We start from the raw sequence: 21,673 nt of genomic DNA, 5'->3' as shown, positions 1-21,673 counted from the left end.
ATTTTACAAGCATGTATTTGGTTTTGAAAGTAAGATTCCAATACATATATTTATCTAAGCCATTAATAATCATAAATGCAAGGTCTATAAAATATATATAGTCAAAAACCAAGTTACTCATTGGGTTACCAAGTTGAGTTCTTAGTAACTTCACAGATTAAGTTCATGAGGTACATACCTTATGGCAAAGAATTAGTCACTTTCTGCAGAAGTTCTGAAATTTGTGACAACTAAAAAAGAAAAGTGCTTGTGAACTTTGTTCTCCTACATAGGGGAGCAGCATCACTAACAACCTATGTATTACGCCATGCAAACAACACTTGGATGTTTTTTAACGTGAGCTGTGAAACAAATACGTGCATATATACTTTGGGGGTAGTTCATTTTATTACAGCTTTTTACTCTTGATCTGACTTTAGAAATGTACAGCATCAAAATGGCATTTTATCAAAGAACACTAAATTTTTGAAGCTGCTCCCCACTCTGTTATACACATGTTTAGCAACCCGTATTTTACTTCCAATTCAAACAATAAACTCAGTGGGATCTGTATGACTGTTCACAGTATGTAATAAATGCAAATTAACTCTGCTAAATAAGAAAAATCCATTTCAAACATCTTCAAGACTCAGGAAAAACAAACACCATTAAATGTTTTTATCATTTTATTAGGAATAATTCCAAATGGGTTATGAAGAAAACTTATTGAGTTTGATGAGTTTTCCAAAAACTCTTAATGAAGATATGTTCACCAATAAACAATAAAACATCAGCAGAACTATCATATACTGGGCAAAGAGTCAGGCTGATACCAAAAGCAACATGCAACATAAAAAAGATACAATATAAAGGAAGACAATCTGCTGAGGATTAAAAATCATCTCCATATGCACTCTTTTTATCTAGCACAGAATTAATTATCAAATCTAAACCACACCAAGGTAAGCTTGGCTGATGGAAGCCAGGAGTCAATAACAATGGGGGTAAAAATAGAAGTTCCTCAGTGCAAGATCTGAATAGTGTTTCGGAGCATTTCCCTGGCTGGTACAAGCAGTATTAAAAAATCTTTTTGGCAAGGGGGGAAAATAAATACAAATGGAATGCTACATTTTTTTAAATCAGCAGACTGTCCCAGGAATGATAAAGGTATCATTAAAGTAGCAAGGGGTAACTTTAAAACATTATTCCTGTGGGCTCAAAAAAAAAAAAACATTCAAAATGGATTTATTTAAAAGGTGTCACATTAGCTAAGTCCAGGCATTTAGGCTTAAGGGAAGTAAAATTAAAAGAGGACACTTTTTTTTTTCCCAAGTTAAGGAGAATCTCTTTAAAACCAAGCATATTGCTAAATGGCAACATTACACTTGGTAAACAATAATTGGCAACAAAATAAGTTTAAACGCAGTAATATTCTGCCCAAACCAGTCCCAGATACTGTTTAATAACCAAGATGCAAACTAATTTTGTTGTAACAAGCCTAGACCAATTCTATCAAACATGTCCTTGGTTAGATATCCAGCTTCATTTAACGTTTTGAAAGCTCATTTGACAGCCAGTCAAGTCCCTCATACAGACCGGTTCCTTGTGTAGCACAAGTGGCTTGAACATACCACTGTAAAGAAAGGACAACAAGAAAATGCTTGATTATATAATCAATGTTTAAAATTTCTTATTCAGAAAATTATTTTTCAGGGGAATTAGTAGGTACCATAAATAAATAGAAAAAAAGGGATAAAATATATAAAGTCATAGGAACTAAAGTCAGTGAGGTAAAGTATTATTATATCTCACAAATGACTAATTTTATATCCAATAAAATATAAAAAGCATATAACTGCTGAGGGTTAAAAATCATAAATCATCTGCATATGCACTCTTTACATCTAGCACAGAACTAATTAGCTATCATATCCAAACCCACCAAGGTAAGCTAGGCTGATGGAAGCTAGGAATCAATAATGGGCAGAGGAAAAGAAGTTCTGCTACTCATTCATTACATTTAACCAACTACTACATTATCTGAATGTTCACAGGAAGATTTGTATTAATAACTAATAATACCCAGTTGGTCCTTGTTTCTCATAAAACTAAGTTCAGAGTAGAGGAAGCAAAATTTTCAAAGAGTAGGGATTGCTGATATTTCAGAGGCAAGCTTTTCCAAGAATTTCACTGTCTTTAGTCTCATGCACCCCAAAAGTTCCACTCTTTAAAATGTCTACGAATGTTATCTCCAGTAACTATATCAAATGCCATGAAAATTTACAAATACCAAGAAGAAGACCTAGAAAGTAATTTAATTATCTTTATGGGATGATTTATTAATTTTCTTTATTGACCAGTTTTATTTTGCTTAAAATAAAGACCTTCTTTTAATGTTGCAAAGTCACTTCAAGTCTACCATATGCTGCCAATTATTACTTGAACGCCAAAGACCCTAATAACCTAGAAGGCTGGGAAAAAGCATGAATTCATATCTCCTCAGCATGGAACAGAGAACGCAGTGGCACCCCACTCCAGTACTCTTGCCTGGAAAATCCCACAGACGGAGGAGCCTGGTAGGCTGCAGTCCATGGGGTTGCTGAGGGTCAGACACGACTGAGCGACTTCACTTTCACTTTTCACTTTCACGCATTGGAGAAGGAAATGGCAACCCACTCCAGTGTTCTTGCCTGGAGAATCTCAGGGACGGGGGAGCCTGGTGGGCTGCCGTCTATGGGGTCACACAGAGTCGGACACGACTGAAGCGACTTAGCAGCAGCAGCAGCGTGAAAAACTGGCATCGTTTAGTCTGTCCTATTTAAATTAGCCTGGGGCATGTTAAACCGTGAATACAGTTATTGTCATACCACAGTATTTGCCTTGTTGACAAGTTAATGAAAAACTATTGTAAAGCACAAACTACAAAAACAGTTTGTGATATTTTTATATATAAAATAGTATATTGTATTTTGCTGATACTTAAATAACTGATCTAAAATGATAAGCTATTGGAGAGAAAATAAATATTTGTTATAATTCAAAACTCAAAACTTGTTTAATATCATAGTTATAGTCTCTGCACAAGTTTAGTGCTACCATGAAAACAGTACCAAATAGTATTTAAAATATAGCTCATAAATATAGGAGTTTTAAAAAGAAAACCTAACCACAAAATATGTACTGCAGAGTTATATAAAAGATAGGTTTAAAATAAAGCCTAAAAGAGCTCATTTTTATATAAGCAAGAGTCTCTTATAGGTTTTTTTTGGCTGCACTGCAAGGCATAAGGGATCTTAGTTTCCCCAACCAGGGTTTGAACCCATGCTCCCTGCAGTGAAGAGTGGCGTCTTAACCACTGGACTGCCAGGGGAGTCCCTGTAGCTTTTAAAAAGATGTGCTCACTACCCGTTTCAAAGAGGACAAGTAAGTTATAAATATTTAAACTAAATACTAGCTTAAAAAATTATCCTAATAATTGAAACTCCAAATACTTACTGTTCTGTTACGAAGGGACTGAAGACCTAATTTATCTGTCATTTCACTAATGGCCATAGCATTCGGCAAGTCCTGTTTGTTTGCAAAAAGCAGCAACACTGCATCTCGCAACTCATCTTCCTGAAGCTAAAAATGAAAACTAAGACTTTAACAACTATCAAATCAAAATTCAATTGTTGTACAAACTAGGTAAAACACTGTCTTCCTACATATATACATCATTTATTCAACATTACATACATTATCAAACATCGAACCAATAATCATACACCTACAAGTATAACAAAACTATTCTCTTAAGTAAATCATCCTATACTTTGTTAAGGTAAATAATTCATTCAGTCTTGACAGTTACCCACAGAGGACGAGGACTGGCAAGGACAAGAAACACACATAGGAATAAACATTTATGGGAGAACTTTATGGTATTTAATTGTAAACTTATTTACATGGTGAGTCTTTCTGGACTTTTATACTTTCTAGTCAGCTGGATCAAACAGTGGGAAAATAATATAGTGATTAGGGCATAGTAGTATTATGAAAAATATAAGAATAATACCAAAAGCTGAAGCTGGTAGGAATCAAATACTGATATGAGACAAAACTCGGAAACTTATGCTAAGTACAAAGTGAAAGAACCTTTTAAAACGTTAACAAAAGACCATATGCATATATACAGGGGAGTGTGGAGTGGAGGGAAGGTATGGGGGACGAATGCTAATGTTTATAGGATTTCTTTTGGAGGTGATGAAAATGTTCTAAAATTCAACTGTGGTAATGATTATACAATTTTATATACTAGAAACCATTGACTTCTATATATCAAATGAGTGAAGTTATGGTATGTGAATTATATCAATAAAACTTTACCAAAAAAAGATGGGGAAAAAAAAAAGAGTAGAAGGGGTAATATTTGACTGAGACATAAAAAGCACCAGTTACACATAAAACAGCACTAGGGTTTTATAAACTTCACTCAACATTCTTAGGAGCAATGAATGATAATATTTCAGTAAATATTTCACAGCTGTAAGTCTGAAACCATGGCAAAGTTCCTCAACAATCGCCCCCTCAGGATTTTTAACAATATGAATATACGAAAATATTAATCTAATATATGGCAAGGCCAAAATGCCACCATCAACCAAAATGCTATATCCTTTAGCTGGAATTTTTTATCATGGTTGATATTACAAAACATTTTGAAGTTATATATTATAGGTACAGTATAGAGAAAACTGAACCCAATGACCTTGGGAACAAGGATTCCAAGGTCACAAACACTTCAAAATGGGAGAGTCATCCACAGAGCATTCTACACACTGGGCTTTCCTCCCAATTTGCTGAAGCAGTCACTCATTCATGAGTATAAATTTTCATGTGCAGTCTTAAGAACCTGTGAATATAGTTCCTCAAGGTTCTTTCTAAGCTCACTAATGTAATCAGATTACAGTAAAAATGTACTGACCACTAATATCACCACTGTCACTCAGAAAATAACGTTATCTTATAAATGATAAATTTAAAAAATATTCTCACCATTTTCTGCAGCTCTTCTGCTCCTTCCTGAATTCTTTCACGATCATTGCTATCTACCACAAAAATAAGACCCTGAAGAAAAATTGTTTAAATAAATTATAAGTTAAATTTAAAACACAAAATAAACATGAAACCTAAATATACAGGCAGCAAGACTATATCAAGAGTTAAGTGCTAGGAAGAAAGTTTTCTTACTTTAAAAAAAAAAAAGAAAAGACAGAGCAATAAAAACTAAAAACAGATTTGAGCACTATTTGTGATTTTTAACTTATCAATGCTATTTCCAAAAAAACAAACCCTTACTCTTTTTCCAACCACACTAAAGAATAAACTTTATCCCTTTCCCCTGCCCTTGCAACTTTAAGTGCAGGTAAGTATTAGCAACAAAATGGCCACTAAGTGGGCACAGAAGTATAAAGGAAGGACAATCCAATTTAGATCAAAGGACAATCCTAAAGATTCAATTTACTAACTGAATTAGCTTACTCGAAGGCATGCACAAAATGAAACTAAAAAAAGAGGAAGGAGGGCACTTCAGTAGTTTTTATATGGTTCATATAAAAAGAAAGTCTTACTCTAGAATGCTGCCTGCCAGTTCCAGAATCAGGGCAAGAAAGTTTTAAGCGAACTATATCAAGAAAAATTCAAGAATGACTTGATCAAGTAAGAAATTCTTAACAAAAAAGAAGACAGTAGCCATTCTTAAAAGATAGTCATATATTAGAAATTTATACTACAAAAAAAAAAAAAAAAAGAAATTTATACTACAAAAGAATTAGAATTTTATACTAATTGGGAAGGAATTAGCTGAATTAAGATTCTTCCAAAAACTTTCAAATGGAAAAGTATACAATTTTAGGTTAGAGAGAGACAGGGCAGATTTGTTAAAATATATCCCTATTGTACCAAGTATTATTATTCTCCCCACAACCTGACCCAAGTATTTTTAATCTTCTGTCACTTTATCACAAACTGTCTTGTGCTATTATTTGTGTAAGTCATCACATTAAATTCACTGAGGGATTAATCCTCTCGGTATTATCATAAAGCTTGCTAAGCACCATGCCAATAAGTATTTCAGGCTACGGACATTAAATGACACATACCTTCTTTTGGTCTAGAAAACTTCAAGCCCATTTCCTTTATCTCTGCAGGAAATCATTTTAAACACTCTACCCTTTGAAAAAAATTTTGGTGCTTTGAGAGCCAGTATATCGTAGTGGGTAGATTTTATTTTCTTGGGCTCCAAAATCTCTGTGGTGACTGCAGCCAAAAATTAAGATGCTTGCTCTTTGGAAGAAAAGCTATGACAAACCTAGACAGCATGTTAAAAACCAGCAACATCACTTTAGCTGACGAAGGTCCATATATGGTCAAAGCTATGGGTTTTTCCAGTAGTCATGTACAGATGTGAGAGGCGAACCACAAAGAGGCTGAGGACCGAAGAATTGATGCTTTTGAAGTGTGGTGTTGGAGAAGACTCTTGAGAGTCTCCTGGACTGAAGGAGATCTAACCAGTCAGTCCTAAAGGAAAATCAACCCTGAATATTCACTGGAAGGACTGATGCTGAAGCTGAAGCTATAGCTCCCATTCTTTGGCCATCTGATGTGAGGAGCTGACTCAGTGGAAAAGGCCCTAATGCTGAGAAAGATTGAGGACAGGAGGAAAAGGGGGCAACAGAAAATGAGATGGTTGGATGGCATCATAGACTCAATGGACCTAAGTCTGAGAAAACTACAGGAGATAGTGAAGGACAGGGAAGCCTGGTGTGCTGCAGTCCATGGGGTCACAAAGACTTGGACACGGCTTAGCAACTCAAACAACAATGGCATAGTGGAAAAATAACAAATTCAAATCCAAGCACTGGTTATTAATTATATAAATTACCTAGTCTTTGAACATGCCTCCTATTCTATAAAATAAAATACTAACTTTTTAAGCCTATTAAAGATTAAACATAATCACAGAGGTATAAAAGAATCTAACATTTGTATTTGGCATATCACAGGCATTTAGTAACTGTCTCCTTTTCCTCCTATCCCGAAAGTTAGTCCTTTTTAGAACCTACTTCTCTAGAAGGAGTAATGCCTCTAAACGGATCTAATTTTATCTGGACTACTAACAATCTATTTTTATTGTTTAAAATGCAAATAACACTGTCAGTCCCAACATAACCTTGAGAGGGAAGGTTATTTTAGAAATAAGTTTAAGTTATTCACTTCCTGAGACAGCACAGAATCAAGAGGCTAGAAAAGTTAGGATTCTAAAAATGGCTAGTCTAAGAAAAGACTACTTAAAAAGCCAAATATTTACTTATTTGTTTAGAATAGGAAAATAATTTCAATTATACAAAGAGGAATTTACTGCAATAAACAACGTGTCATGGATTGTTAATATAAGTTAGAGAAAGTATAGTTAAATGGAATAATTAGCTTCTAAAAGAACTTATCATGAATGTTGCAAAAGATAGCTTTAAAAGGATAGTGGTGATTACATCAGGTAATCATAAAGCTTTCTCCAGCAGCCTGGAGGTCCCTGGGAAGAAGTACTTGAACTTTCAATTCTAGGGTGGTCCAGAGAGGCCAGGAATGAGTCTAATTACAAGTTAAAAGAAAATTAAATAGCAGTCTAAACAAGTCAAGGAATACGACCAGGATTACCTTTGGTCGAGAGTTAAAGGCTTAAAAACATGGAAACAATCTCTACGTCCATCAACAGATGAAAGGATTAAAGAAGATGTAGCACATATATACAACAGAATATTCCTCAGCTGTAAAAAAGAATAAAATAATGCCATTTGCAGCAACATGGAGGATGTACAGGTCATATTAAGTGAAGGAAGTCAAGAAAAAGAAAGACAAATACCATACGACACCACTTACATGTGGAATCTAAAATAGAACATAAACCAACGTTATCTACAAAACAGAAACAGGCTCACAGACATAGAGAACAGACTTGTGGTTGATAGATGGGGGTGACTGGGAGCCTGGAATTAACAGATGCAAACCAGTATATATAGAATGGATAAACAAGGTCTTATTGTATAGCACAGGTAACTATATTCAATGCCTCGTGGCAAACCATAATGGAAAAGAACATGTAAAAGAATATATGTCTGTATAACTAAGTCACTTTGCTGTACAGCAGAAATTAAAACACTATAAATCAATTATACTTCAATAAAATTATAAAAATTAAGTTAGAAAGAATTAAAGGTTTAGGATTACCAGTTTTATATCATACCAAATTTATTTCAAAAGTGTGTTCTCTAAAAAATGCCTATGACTTACTTTAAAACAATCCAGAAGGCAGAATATATAATAAAGGAGTATCAATTAAACAATACTGTCCATATCCTAATAACTGAAGTTGAGTAATACATATGTGGGAGTATTATGCTATTCTTTACATTTGTATATATTTGAAAACTTCCACAACAAAGTTTTAAAATATAACTCACGTTAAAACATTTTCTAACCACACCTATGTTAATGAATAGGCCTCCCTGTGGCTCAGATGGTAAAGAATCAGCATGCAATGTGGGAGAACCAGGTTTGATCCCTGGATCACAAAGATTCCCCTTGGAGAAGGGACTGGCAACCCACTCCAGTATTCTTATTTGGAGAAGCTCATGGACAGAGGAGCCTGGTAGGTTACAGTGCCTGGTGTCAGAAAGAGTCAGACACAACTGGGCAACTGATACTTTCACTTTCATGTTAATGAACAGAAATACTTTTATTTTTTAATAAAAGTATATCATTTACTTAACATGACGTGCTACTTAAACCTGATTGTTTCAGCCATTCACCTGGAGTATTCACTGCTACCTGGTGGCAATAAACCTCACTTGTATACAATGTTATAAGAAGTGGAATCAAATATGACATTTGCACATGGTAAACATAGGAAGTGCTTGTAACATCACACATTACTGTTTTTTACAAACCTTTATCAACTCCAGTAGTAAACAAAAACTAGTAAGAAACCCCTCATGTGGTAGAAATCACCAGAGTTGGGACCTACTTAACTGAAAATGTAAAACAAGAACCAGCTCTCCAGTCTTAATTGTCATTCCAAGCTTCAGTTTCCTCATATATAAGAGTTAAGACTACCACAGTGGTTCTTAAGAGGGAGCAATTTTGTCTCCAGGAAATATTTTGCAATACGTGGAGACATTTTTGGTTGTTGCAACTGGACTGGGCAGGGGAGACTATGACTGGGTAGATTACAACTAGTGGATAGAGGCCAATAATGCTGCCAACCACTCTACAATGAATGCAAAGGAGAGCCCTCTCTATACTCATTAACAAAGAATTAACCATCCTGAAATGTCAAAAATGCTACTGCTGAAAATCCCAGGATAGGAGCCTAAGGTCCCAAACCAGCAGCATTAGCACCATCATGTGAGAATATGCTAGGAATGAAGAATCTCAAGCCTTACTCAGCCAGGTCCCACTGAACTGACCTGTATTTTAACAAATACCCAGGTGATTCATAGGCAGGTTAAAGTTGGAGAAACACTACTGATGTCTAGTTTATGTTGCCAGAGATTCTGAATCAAGTGGTCAGGTATTATGCTTAGGTTTTTGAGGCTTTTAATATTCTCCAGGTGACTTTAATATGCAATCAAATTGCAGAATTCCTGCTCCATAGGATCACTAAAGTCTCTTCCATGTTAGTATCATACATACTACATGATAATACAAAAATACTTCACAAATCAACAGAGAAGTTAGAGCTTCTATATTTTTTCCTCATGTATCTTAATAAACTCTTCACTGAGTTAAATGAAAGTGAAAGTGAAGTTGCTCAGTCGTGTCCGACTCTTTGCAACCCCATGGACTACAGCCCACCAGGCCCTCCGTCCATGGGATTTTCCAGGCAAGAGTACTGGAGTGCGGTGCCATTGCCTTGTCCGTTAACAGCGACTAGGCATATTATATTTACTTGGAGCTGGTGTACTTGGTGAAGCCTTAGTGCCCTCACTGCAGTACATTCATTAAAAACTACAATGACAGAAAGCTATACTTTTAGAAGAAAGATCTTACTTCTAAGATTCTACACTAAGAATGAAACCAACAGAACTACTGATAAGACATCTAATTCAATCTTGAGAGCCATCCCAATTCACCTTCCAAAATATTACTATGATAATTATTTAACTTTTCTACCCTAGGTAATTTAGTCTACAAAGGCACGAAGGAGAGAGTCCACTGAAGAACACGGAAGTACTGATAAGAAGAATGCCAACTCACAGAGTGAACACAAATATCCAAGTAAACAGTATTTATTAAACTTTATAACATGAAACATATAAAGAGAAGTTATAAAATGTATAGCATTCCTTACTTACCTGGGTATTTTGAAAGTAATGCCTCCAGAGAGGCCTAATTTTATCTTGACCACCAACATCCCATACTGTGAAACAAATGTTCTTATATTCTACTGTTTCCACATTAAAACCTACATAAAAGAAAAAAAGAGAAGACCATTGTGCACAGTGTCATTCAGAAAACAACCCCTTTGATTGTGGAATTCCCTCAGAATTGGTTTTTGTTTTTTTTTAAGTCCTAATACAGCATGTTAAAAAGCAAAGACATTACTTTGCCAACAAAGGTCCGTCTAGTCAAGGCTATGGTTTTTCCAGTGGTCATGTACGGATGTGAGAGTTGGACTGTGAAGAAAGCTGAGCACCGAAGAATTGATGCTTTTGAACTGTGGTGTTGGAGAAGACTCTTGAGAGTCCCTTGGACTGCAAGGAGATCCAACCAGTCCATTCTGAAGGAGATCAGCCCTGGGATTTCTTTGGAAGGAATGATGCTAAAGCTGAAACTCCAGTACTTTGGCCACCTCATGCGAAGAGTTGACTCATTGGAAAAGACTCTGATGATGGGAGGGATTGGGGGCAGGAGGAGAAGGGGGTGACAGAGGATGAGATGGCTGGATGGCATCACCAACTCGATGGACCTGAGTCTCAGTGAACTCTGGGAGTTAGTGATGGACAGGGAGGCCTGGCGTGCTGCGATTCATTGGGTCGCAAAGAGTCGGACATGACTGAGCGACTGAACTGACTGAATACATAATCAACAAAGGTAAAAACCCAAGACAGACACAATGATGCATATATGTTATTAATGGTACATTTGTCCAAACCCACACAATGTACCAAACCTTAAGTATATGGACTTCGGATGATTACGATGTGTTAATGTATGTTTATTAATTGATAAAACAAGTGATATTGATGATGGAGAGGGCAATGCATGTGCAGAGGAAGAGGACATTCGGGAAATCTCTGTAGTTTCCTTTCAATTTTTTTGTGAACCAAAAACTACTCTTAAAAAAAGTCAAAATTAAACTGTATTCTATTTCACTTTATAATACATTACTGTGATATAAATAAAAGTCACTGTAAACCTTCTTACCAATGGTAGGAATGGTGGTGACTATCTCCCCTAACTTCAGTTTATACAGAATGGTCGTCTTGCCAGCAGCGTCCAATCCAACTAGAAAAAGACATTACAGATTTTAAATCTGGACCAAAAGGACACACCAAGATACAATTTTACAACAAATTTTTAGTTTGAAAGCAAAAGTTGACTCGTCAAGGCACTAATGAATTAGAAATGAAATCACCTCATTTCTAGCTCACGAAGACTACACTTCCTAAAAAAGCCATTTCCATTTTCCTTTCTAGACCTAGAGAGATAGCATGGGGTCACTTAAGGAAAAGAGGTCAGAGAAATTAGCTATAAAATAAAGGGACCTGATCAAGTAATCTAAGATCTCTTTCAAGTCCTCATTAATTCTATGAAATACTACCATTTTAAAAAACACAAATTAGAAATGGGATCAGAGAACACATAAGAACAAATTAAGAGCAATCTTTAAGACTGACAAAGTCAATTCCCTTTAATATAACAAGAAAATTTTAAGTAAAGGTCTTAATGTTAGAGGAAAAACTGTATATAACTATGCCCTTCTTAAATTATAAAGATGAGGCCAACTTTACCCGTATCTTAATCCATTTCAACATCAAATATGCAGAAGTGATACAAAAGACTGGTTAATTTGGGTTGTTAAAACTGCCCTGTCATGCTCATCTCCAATGTAAGTAATGCCTAAATTCTTAAAATTCCTTTGAGGCAGGTGGATATAAGTAGGGAGGAATGTACTTGCTTCTGAGAAAAGCATGAATCTTTGAAAATCTGCACATACTACATTATTTGCTAAAGCCTTCAAAAATGGAAGGTCAATACCTAATAACCTCATTGAATGGATTCTTCATCTAAGCAATCACATTTGGTCACCTACATGAACACTATCACAGATTTTAAAATCAATTCAACTAAGTATTGACTTAAGCAAGAATATTTTACTTCAGAGCATGACTTAACAAAGGAAACCCATGCTGTTAAAAAAAAAACAAAACTGAAATCACCTAATGTATCTAATTTACATTCCTGTGCAAGTAGTTTAACTTTTATCAGTTAGTCCAAAATGAAATCAAAGACTAGAGTAGGCTATTCAAATTCCTTCTACCTATATAACAATCCTATCTGTTCTGTACCCTACAATGGGGAGAGCTTTAAGATCTCCTTGGAATTGCAAGGCAATTATACTCCCCCAAAATTAATATAATATTTTATTATTTTATTAATAAAACATAATAAAATTTTAAAAAGAAAAAAGGGCTACAGGAAAGTATGAGAAAGTATGTCATTAAAGAGATATGAAAACTATTAAAAACAATCAAACAGAAACTCTGGAGTTAAAAAGTACAATATCGAAATGGAAAAACACCACCAAGAGTTCAACAGCATATCTGAGCTGGAAAAAAAAGTAATCAATGAGCTTTGAGATAGGTCAACTGAGACTATTCACACTGAGGAAAAGGAAAAAAAAATAATGAAGTAAACGGAGTATCAGAGACCAGAGGGACACCATCAGGGATACCAAAATATGCATAATGAGAGCCCCAGAAAAGGAAAGAGAAAGAATATCTGAAGAAACAGTGACTGAAAACTTTCCAAAGTTAATGAAAAACACTAATATCTACACACCCCAAAAGCCAAAAAACTCGAAGTAGGATGAACTACAAAAAAAATTAACACTTAGATTGTAAACAAAGTGCTGCAAGCTAGAGAAAGAAAGAATCTTGAAAGCAGCAAGAGAGAAAATGATTCATCATGTACAGAAGACTCTCAATAAGATTAAATGCTGATTTGTCATCAGAAACTATGGAAGCCAGAAGGCAGCAGGATGTTATATTCAAAGTAATGGAAGAAAGAACATCCATCAAGAATCCTACGTCCAGCAAAACTATCCTTCAAAAATGAGAAAGTAAGACGTTTCCAAATAAAAACTAAGATAATTTGTTACTAGTAAAACTATCCTACAAAAAAATACTAAACGGAGTTTCAAACTTACGTGAAAGGACTCTAGATAATAATGTGAATCCATATGGAGAAATAAAGAGCACTGGTAGAAGATAAAAAAAAGAAAGGGTTTGAACTGGAGTCTCCCACATTGCAGATAGATTCTTTACCATCTGAGCCACCAGGGAAGCCAGGTAAAAGACAACTACATATTAAATAAAAGGCAGTTTAAAAAACAATCTCCATGGAGACGCAGGCATTTTATGCTGTCTTACTCCTGTATCCTCTAATCACTGTTCCCCACTTCTTCATACTGAAACTGTTTATTCTATGCAAAATATTATTGACACTTAAAGTTAAGAGCCACACTCTAAGCCCTCACTTATGGACATAAGAAAAACAAACCATTAACAGGAACTGCTTTATTCTCACCTAGGGATGGATCGAACCCGTGTTACTCCGCAGAGCAAGGGCAGAGTCTTAACCACTGGACTACCAGGGAAGCCCCTGTTTTATTTTTTAACTATGGAACAGTAGCAAACATATCAGAAAACATAACTTTAAAAAGATACACAAGGAAACACAAGCAGCTACGTTAGTTTAGCATTCTCAATAAAAATACAGAGGACGAAGGGATGAACAACAGTATCTTTTCATTGGTGGAAAAAGCTTTAAGTATCTTGAGTCTAAATCCTCTTCAGGCAGTTTTTATCAAATTTTAAAATAAAGCAAAATTCACCTTTAGCTAAGTCCAAATACCATTAGCCCAAGTCAGAAGAACTGAAACAAATGCTGATTAGAAAAAACACTTGTAGGGAGACTCCCTGATGGTCCAGTGGTGAAGAATCCGCCTCCCAACCCAGGGGACAGGGGTTTGATCCCTGGTCCAGGAACTAAGATCCAACATGCCAGAGGGCAACTAAAACCGTGCACCACAACTACTGAGCCCATATTCTGCAACAAGAAGCCACTGCAATGTGCACCGCAACTAGAGAGTAGCCCCCACTCACAACTAGAGAAAGCCCACGGGCAGCAGTGAATACCCAGCACAGCCAAAAACTAATTAACCAAAAAAAATTTTTTTTTAATTTGTGTTTAGTTTGGAGAACTCATGTATACACCTGTCCTCACTGGAGGTCCAACTGGACCTCAAGTCTTAGTTTAAAAACAATGTTAGTCCAAAAATATTGACAAGGAATGAAAGAAATCCAGAACAAATAATGATTACATAACTACTTTAGGTTATACAAAACATTCAGGTAATTAAACTTTTCTTTAAATGACAATTTATACCTGTTTGTATGCATAATTAATATCTTTCTACTCTATACAGAGTATAGAGCCTTTTTACACAATAAACATGTATTGATTTCATTAAAAAGAAAATATTTCCCAAGTAATGTCTTTCCTTTACTAAAAACTGTTGGGACTAGTGAAAACTCATCAGGATGACTGCTTAAGAGACAATATTTTATATGTTTATTTTAATTGAAAAAAGAGGAAAGCATTTACAAAAATAGTGCATCCATAAAGTTTTTTTAAGCATCTGTAAGCTATTTTTAAAATTTTAAGACAAGAGTTAAGTGACTCACAGCCATATACAAGACTCTAAAATCACAAAGATTATCTTTTTTGAGTTGCATCTAAAATAAGTGTGTATAAATGCAAGCCATAAGTTTTGAGGTATTTTTATCATGAAGTTTAAGATGCATTAATGTATATCATCACTCATTATATAGTTCTATATTCAAAAAAATGTTAGTATAACAATTCTGTGCCACTTTAGTGATTTCTTAAGTATGTATTTTCTTAATGTTGCAATATTTGGCAATGAGATTTCTCCACGAAATGAAGCTATAACCAATCCTCAACTAGCCAAGATAAGACTCTAATCTGTACAGGCCAGTAATGTCCTCCCCCTCCCTCTCACCCTCATAAACAAGTCACTGTTTTGAAAGATATACTGGAATTACTTGTTCTCCTTGACTGGACCTACACTTCGACGAACAGTCAAAAGCAGCAAAACTGTCCCCCAAATCTTTTGGCAATCATTAGAAATACTTTAAGTCAAAGAAAATAGATTGCAATTACCTCAACTTGGGAAAAAACCAAATGCAAAAAAGAAAAAAGACTGAAAAGAAACAAGTATATTTTCAGTAAGTCAGGTTTCAGTTAGGATATTTTTCTTCATATTTTTTCTTTCAGATTTTCTACAAGGAAGCTTAAAATAAACTTCATAATAATTTTTAAATAATTAAAAATCAAGTCCTTATTGTGTTCCAAACACAATACCAGGTGACTGCATACATTTTGTAATTTAACCCTCACAATAACTCTCCATTTTTGAAATTCAGAAATGTTCTCAGAGTCACAGGAGTAGTAAAACAGATTTTAAAACACAAGATCTTTTCGAGAAACTAGATCCATACATAGCTGCAGGAATGTGAAAAGGTGTAGCTGCTTTTGAAAAAGTTTGTCAGTTCCTCAATATGTAAACATAATTAAGAATAACCCAACAGTCCCATTCCTAGCTAATTTACCCACAAGAATTAAAAATATATGCCTCCACAAAAACTGCATGAATGTTCATAGTAGCATAATTTGTAAGAACCAAAATGTGTAAACTACATTTCCATCAACTGATGAATGATAAACAAACTGTGGAATATATCCATACAATGGAATTACTATTGGGCCATAAAAAGGAATGGAGTACTGATACAAGCTATAATGTGTCAGTATAATGAACCTTGGAAACATGTTCAGTGAAAGAAGGCAGACACTAAAGTCCACATATATCCTGAACAAACAAGACCACAGCAACAGAAAGCAGAAAAATGGTTTGTTGCAAGATGGAGCGATGAGGAGCAGGAGTGACTGCTAAAGTGGTGGCGTTTCTTTCTGGGCTGATGAAATGATTTAGAATTAACACAGTGGTAGGAGTTCCCTGGTGGCCTAACGGTTAGTTTTGGGGGCTTTCACTGCAATGGTCCAGGTTAGATCCCCTCTCAGAGAAATAAGATCCCAGAGCCACCAAAACAAACAAACAAAAAAAAAGGTGGTGTTAATGGTTATACAACTTTGTGAATATACTAAAAATCACTGAATTATACACTTTAAATCAATGAGTATTATGTGAACTACATCTCAATTTTTTTTTAATTAAAAACAATCTTAGGCCTGATGCCAGAGTACTCATATATCAACATTCTTCCCTCAGGTTTGCTTGGTGGACCCAGAGTACATTAATATTTTATCTAATTCCTCAGAGGTTCAGTTATCAAAACTGACACTGATGCGAACAGGTGTACAGGAAAATTATAATGAGCTTGGGTTTTGCTTCTACCCAACAGCTCAGGGATGTCAGCACTTTGATTACTGTGCTATTAATTAGTAGCAAATTATCAGTCTCTGATAGAAATACCTCATAATAATACATGAGGGTGCACCTAAGGGTGGCTTCATCAACATCTAATGGCATAAAGCTAAGGATTTTTGCCTCTTCTATCATTTCCCTCCATCATATAACTAATCAGAAGACCTCCCCCCTTTTTTAAAGGCTGGCAATTATGTTTTCAGTTAATGACCTAAGGAAAAAGTCATAATAAACTAAGTCAAAAAGAACACAAGGCTATATACCACAACTACAATTCTAGAGAAACAAAAACTTTTTCTTAAAGGCTAAAAGTAAATATAACAAATAGAGTGGAATGGTGGAATTATAAGATACCAATTATTCTTTTTCACATCTTCTAAACTTAACAAAAAGGACCTTATTTTTAGAATCAAGACCAAAATTTTTAAGTTACATAGTAAATATATGGTCCAAAAAAGCCAATCACATGTAAAATAACACAAATCTACACTGGATTAGCAATTTTTTGAAAGCCAACACTTTTTCAGCTTTTCAACAGGCAATAACTTGCAAGTTTAAAGAGAGAAGAATTAATAACTCCTCTACGTAACATATTGTTTTCAAATATAAACAACATTTAGGGAGTCATTTACCAAAATTACATCTCATCATAAATTAAAATATGGAGATCATACTGAACACAGGATAATAAAGGAACTACATGAAAAATCTAAGGTGGTAACTGACTTTGAATTTAAGCTCAATCACATGTGATTTTTCCCTTTGGAGACAAATAATTTCTATCAATCTATAGTTTGATGTTACATTCAATACACTGTGTTATTTAAAATTTTTTAATTAGTTAACATAAAGTGCAACTTCAAACATCTTTTAAAATTACTTTAGCTTTCAGGAAAGCATGTGTACGAATAAAATGTAAAACTCCACAGTAATTTGGCAAACCAGATTCATTAGCTACCTGCTATCTTTCAATAATACTTTAAAATGGTAAAATCTGAAAAAGTCATTGACTCTTCAAGAAAGCATGAATTTTATCTAAGCCATATAAAGGAAAAGGAAGAACATATGCCTGTCAGAGAACATTAATAATGGAAAAATAATCTTTAATTGGTAATTCTAAACTTGGATGGGGCAGACACATTAAGATTATTTATGCTATCACTCATAAAGCTAGATATAAAAATCTATGAGTGATCAAACTTCCAAATCACCTATTTCACTATCCATACACATACTCCCCATATGGTTAATGCTTCGTTTGATGAGTTATCGTAAAAGTTGACCTTGTGATTTCACTATATTTAATCAAGGAAACCTAATTATCATGAATTAAAGTGCAAAACAAGAATAGCAAACCTAATAGAAAATTTAACATCAAATGATTTAAATAATTTCAAATCATGACTTCTATTCCCTGCACAAAGACACGGTTATTTTTCTTCTTCCACTTTCTTTCATTTCTGGGGAGTAAGGGAGAGAAATGCTCCCCTAATACATATCAATATTTGAAAGTGCTTAGACCATACATAATTCTACCTTTCTTTTCTGAAACTTTCAGTCATTACAAAAGACCAAAGAAAAGAAAAACAAAAAGTTAGAAGAAATCTTATCAAGTACAACACACTACACTTTCCAAGAACAGAAACACATACTAGGTAATCTCTTTAAAGAACACGCTGGAAATTCATTTATGACAGTCCAAAGGTCTCCCATTGACTTCAAATACTTCGGACTGTCGATTTTCAGGTACTTTTAAAGCTCAAACATTATGCTTACTTACCCTCCTAAAAATAATTTTTTCATAACTGAAATCTGATAAACTTTGAAAGAGAAAACACTTTCACTTATCTCTGAGAATAAATTATCAACAATTGTTTCAGGGATTGTGAGTAAGCTGGAATTAGAGTTAAGTGAAAAAAGAACCAAATGTGCATACCCTTAACCGTGGCGTATCTTGAACCTTGCTTCCGGGAACTTTCAAATAAAACCTCCCCTTAACTCCACTTCTCTAGAAAACAAGCTAATGAACCAACAAAACTCAATGTTTAAATTAAGCGAGGCTCCTCATAGCATTATTTAGGTTCACAGACGTAAGTTGTGATGTAAAAACTACTCACAGTACCATCGGGGAGACGCTGCTTACATCACTCAAGTGACAAGCCCCTGCTCCCTCAGCAGAGCAAAACACCGACCCTAAAGAGCAATTTCTTAAAAGCCCACCTTCCATAAGATTTTTTTAAAACACTCGTGTAATTACTACTTAACAAGGTCTCCCTAAAATTATGCGTCATGATGTTCACTTACTGAAAACTTGTCACCAGCTTAAAAAAAAAGTTTCTAAGCCTTCTCCCCCACCCCATTAAACTTTAGCCAGATGAATAAAAATTACGTACTTTGAAAACTCTCTGGTAAACCAAATATATTTAGCCCTTGAGACTGGCCAAAAGAAACACTCATGATAATCTCAAGTTTTCAAGGACATTAATAAGGAAAAGAATATGTATACATATATATGAGGCAGAATCCAGAGCGAAGCAAAGTTTAGCGAAGAGAGAGCGCGCTGAGGATTCCGGACTCCACGGAAAGCTAGGTGCTCCCGGGCCACCGCACTGGGCCTGGCCACTTCCTGCCCGGGCCGGCTCAGGGCAGTCGGCGACTGCTCGCTTACACAGCGTTGGGAGTGTGCAGAGTGTGTACACGGGGCGGAAAGGGGGAGGAGGAAGGCTGGAGTCGCCGGGCCTCCCCCTCCTTCCCGACCGCTGCTCACACCCGGGAAGAAGGGAGCCAGATCGCTCTCTCAGAATGGGCCTCGCCAGCCTCTTCCGGGCTCGGAAGATCCGAGAGTTCGCTACCCTCACATCTCCGCCCAATTGTGTCGGGCTTTCAATAAAACAAGCAGAAAAACGCCAAACTCAGAAAGAGGAAACCTTGCCCGCGGCCCACTTCCATCCTCTTCAACACATTTGCGGCGACAGCCCACCCTTCACCCCACCCTTCACCCCATTGTTCCCCTTTAGGAATTCCTCCCGACCCCCAGCTCGCTGCCCCTCCCCCACCACAGAGGACCGGGAAAAAAAAAAAAAACAGGCCCCGAGGCCACCCCGAGCTTAGAGACCCGTCCGCCCCACCTGGGCCTTGTCTCCTTCCTCAGGCCCTTACTCACCCATCAAAATGCGCATCTGCTTCTTGCCGAAGAGGCGGGAGAAGAGGGAGGAGATGGTGAGGCCCATGGCGGTAGTGGCACTTGCAATGGGCAGGAGCAAAAGGGGTTTGGGGCGTCCCCGGGCCTTCTCCTTTTACGCTCCCAGAAAACTCAGCGAGGAAAGAGCTGCTGAGGAAGAAAGACGGCTGCGAGGACGGTTCGCTAGCCGGCGTGTCCGAAAAAGCTCCCGGACAGCGGGATGAGGACCTGCTCCAGGACTGGCGGGGCAGCTCCGGCTCCGGCGTTAAATCTTCGGCTGTGCCACGTCACGAGGCAGCCGCGGCAACTACGGCAGCGGCCCGGCCCCTCCAACGCGGACAGATTCGCGTCACCGCCGCCCCATCCCCCTGCGCTTCCGGCGCTTCCCGAACCACTGCGCCTGCGCAGGAGAGAGATTGGCCCATCTTCGCTGACGTGCGCCTCTGGCCGGCGTAGCCCCCCGGACGTGGCTCCTGGAGCCGGGCGAGGCCAGTTAGCCTCCGTGTACTGGACGACGGACACAGTCCCACAATGCCTTGCTTTGTCACGTCCAATCAGACTCAAGGAGAGACGTTTCGGCCCAGAGAAATGCATCCTGGAGGTTGTATTCCTTCCTGTCGTAAAGGCGGACTGTGCAGTTTGGGTTAGTTAGTGAACATCGTTCTTCCGCGCGTGTCGGAGATTTCCTGGTTTCCGAAGGTACACGTTTCACCCGGCGAATCAGACACTTGCCCTAATGGAGGCTTGAAGACAAACCTTGCTTTGTCAGGAGATAAGTTGTTCAAAACCCAGTGCGGAGAGAACGAGGCTGTAGCAACCCTTGTTTATGAAGCTAGGCCTAAACACTTCGAACGCGCCAACGCCAGGTCATAGTAAAGATCCCTAATCGTCTGTAAAGACAAAGAGCTCCAAGACATTTACATCCTCTATTGCAGGTTTTTAAGAGAAGCCAACGGGGAAGGCTGATTTTTCTTCTCTCCAAAAAGGAGCATGGAAGATTTATTCCCGATGTTGAAGTGGAAAGCCTCAGTTCAAAAATATTTATGATCTTAATGTTTTGTCTACAAAATAAAGTATATATCTTGTTAAAAATGTAAAGTTCCCCACAATCTTCTCCACCTCGCATGTATTTCCGCCATACCATTGGTGCAATTTAGGATTAGCGCACCCCACTCCCCACCTCGACGCTTATGCTGACTAAGACATGCTCACCCACCTTTCAGATCTGTTTAACCCCCTTGGAAAATACATTCTTGACCTCCTGACTAGATAAATAACTCAAACCATCTGCTCTTCAAGTTATGATTTCACTTTTGATATTACTATTGGTAACCCTCTTCCCCTCTCCCACTTGTGTAAAAACTCTAGAGAACTGGACCCTAGTCTGTTTTTATATTACTTTGTAATCACTCAAATAGAGTTGAATGACTGAGGGACAACTGAATAAATTATGGTATATCCATACTATTTATGAGAATACTCTCCGGATTTAGAATGATGTACAACTATAAATTCTAATGAAAAGATCTCCAAAGTACAGTTACTGTGAAATGCCAAATAATTACTAAGTACAGTAAAGTGGTATCTGCTCTGCTGCTCAGTCAATGTGTGACTCTCTGAGGTCCTATGCACTGTGACCTGCTAGTTTCCTCCGTCCGTGGAATTTTCCAGGCAAGGATACGGGGAGTGGGTTGCCATTCCCTACTCCAGGGGATCTTCTC

The 21,673-nt window shown here is 36.8% G+C and overlaps 2 protein-coding genes across 6 annotated transcripts; one reads left to right on the top strand and one right to left on the bottom strand.

Annotated features, from left to right (window-relative positions):
• Positions 1-652: 652 nt before the first annotated feature.
• ARF4 (ARF GTPase 4) lies at positions 653-20,257 on the bottom strand. 5 transcript variants are annotated; one of them, XM_086367378.1, is made up of 7 exons: positions 19,935-20,257; positions 13,448-13,498; positions 11,443-11,523; positions 10,371-10,480; positions 5,014-5,085; positions 3,475-3,600; positions 653-2,807 (listed from the first exon to the last, which is right to left on the bottom strand). In XM_086367378.1, the coding sequence occupies exons 1-7, from the start codon at positions 19,999-20,001 to the stop codon at positions 2,784-2,786; spliced, it is 531 nt and encodes a 176-aa protein (XP_086223504.1). In that variant the 5' UTR covers positions 20,002-20,257; the 3' UTR covers positions 653-2,783. The 5 variants fall into 5 exon arrangements, with proteins under 5 accessions (XP_086223504.1, XP_086223501.1, XP_086223505.1 ...); XM_086367375.1 differs by having other exon boundaries at positions 653-1,612; XM_086367379.1 differs by lacking the exon at positions 13,448-13,498.
• LOC147348351 (uncharacterized) lies at positions 20,173-21,044 on the top strand. The gene is made up of 2 exons (XM_086367388.1): positions 20,173-20,651; positions 20,888-21,044. The coding sequence occupies exon 1, from the start codon at positions 20,173-20,175 to the stop codon at positions 20,602-20,604; it is 432 nt and encodes a 143-aa protein (XP_086223514.1). The 3' UTR covers positions 20,605-20,651; positions 20,888-21,044.
• Positions 21,045-21,673: the final 629 nt, after the last annotated feature.

Source organism: Bos grunniens, chromosome 22 (assembly GCF_055505025.1).
Source record: "Bos grunniens cultivar Pamir isolate PY7600 chromosome 22, Bosgru_T2T1.0, whole genome shotgun sequence".
Classification (NCBI taxonomy): domain Eukaryota; kingdom Metazoa; phylum Chordata; class Mammalia; order Artiodactyla; family Bovidae; genus Bos; species Bos grunniens.
This window is presented reverse-complemented; position numbering and strand designations above follow the sequence as displayed.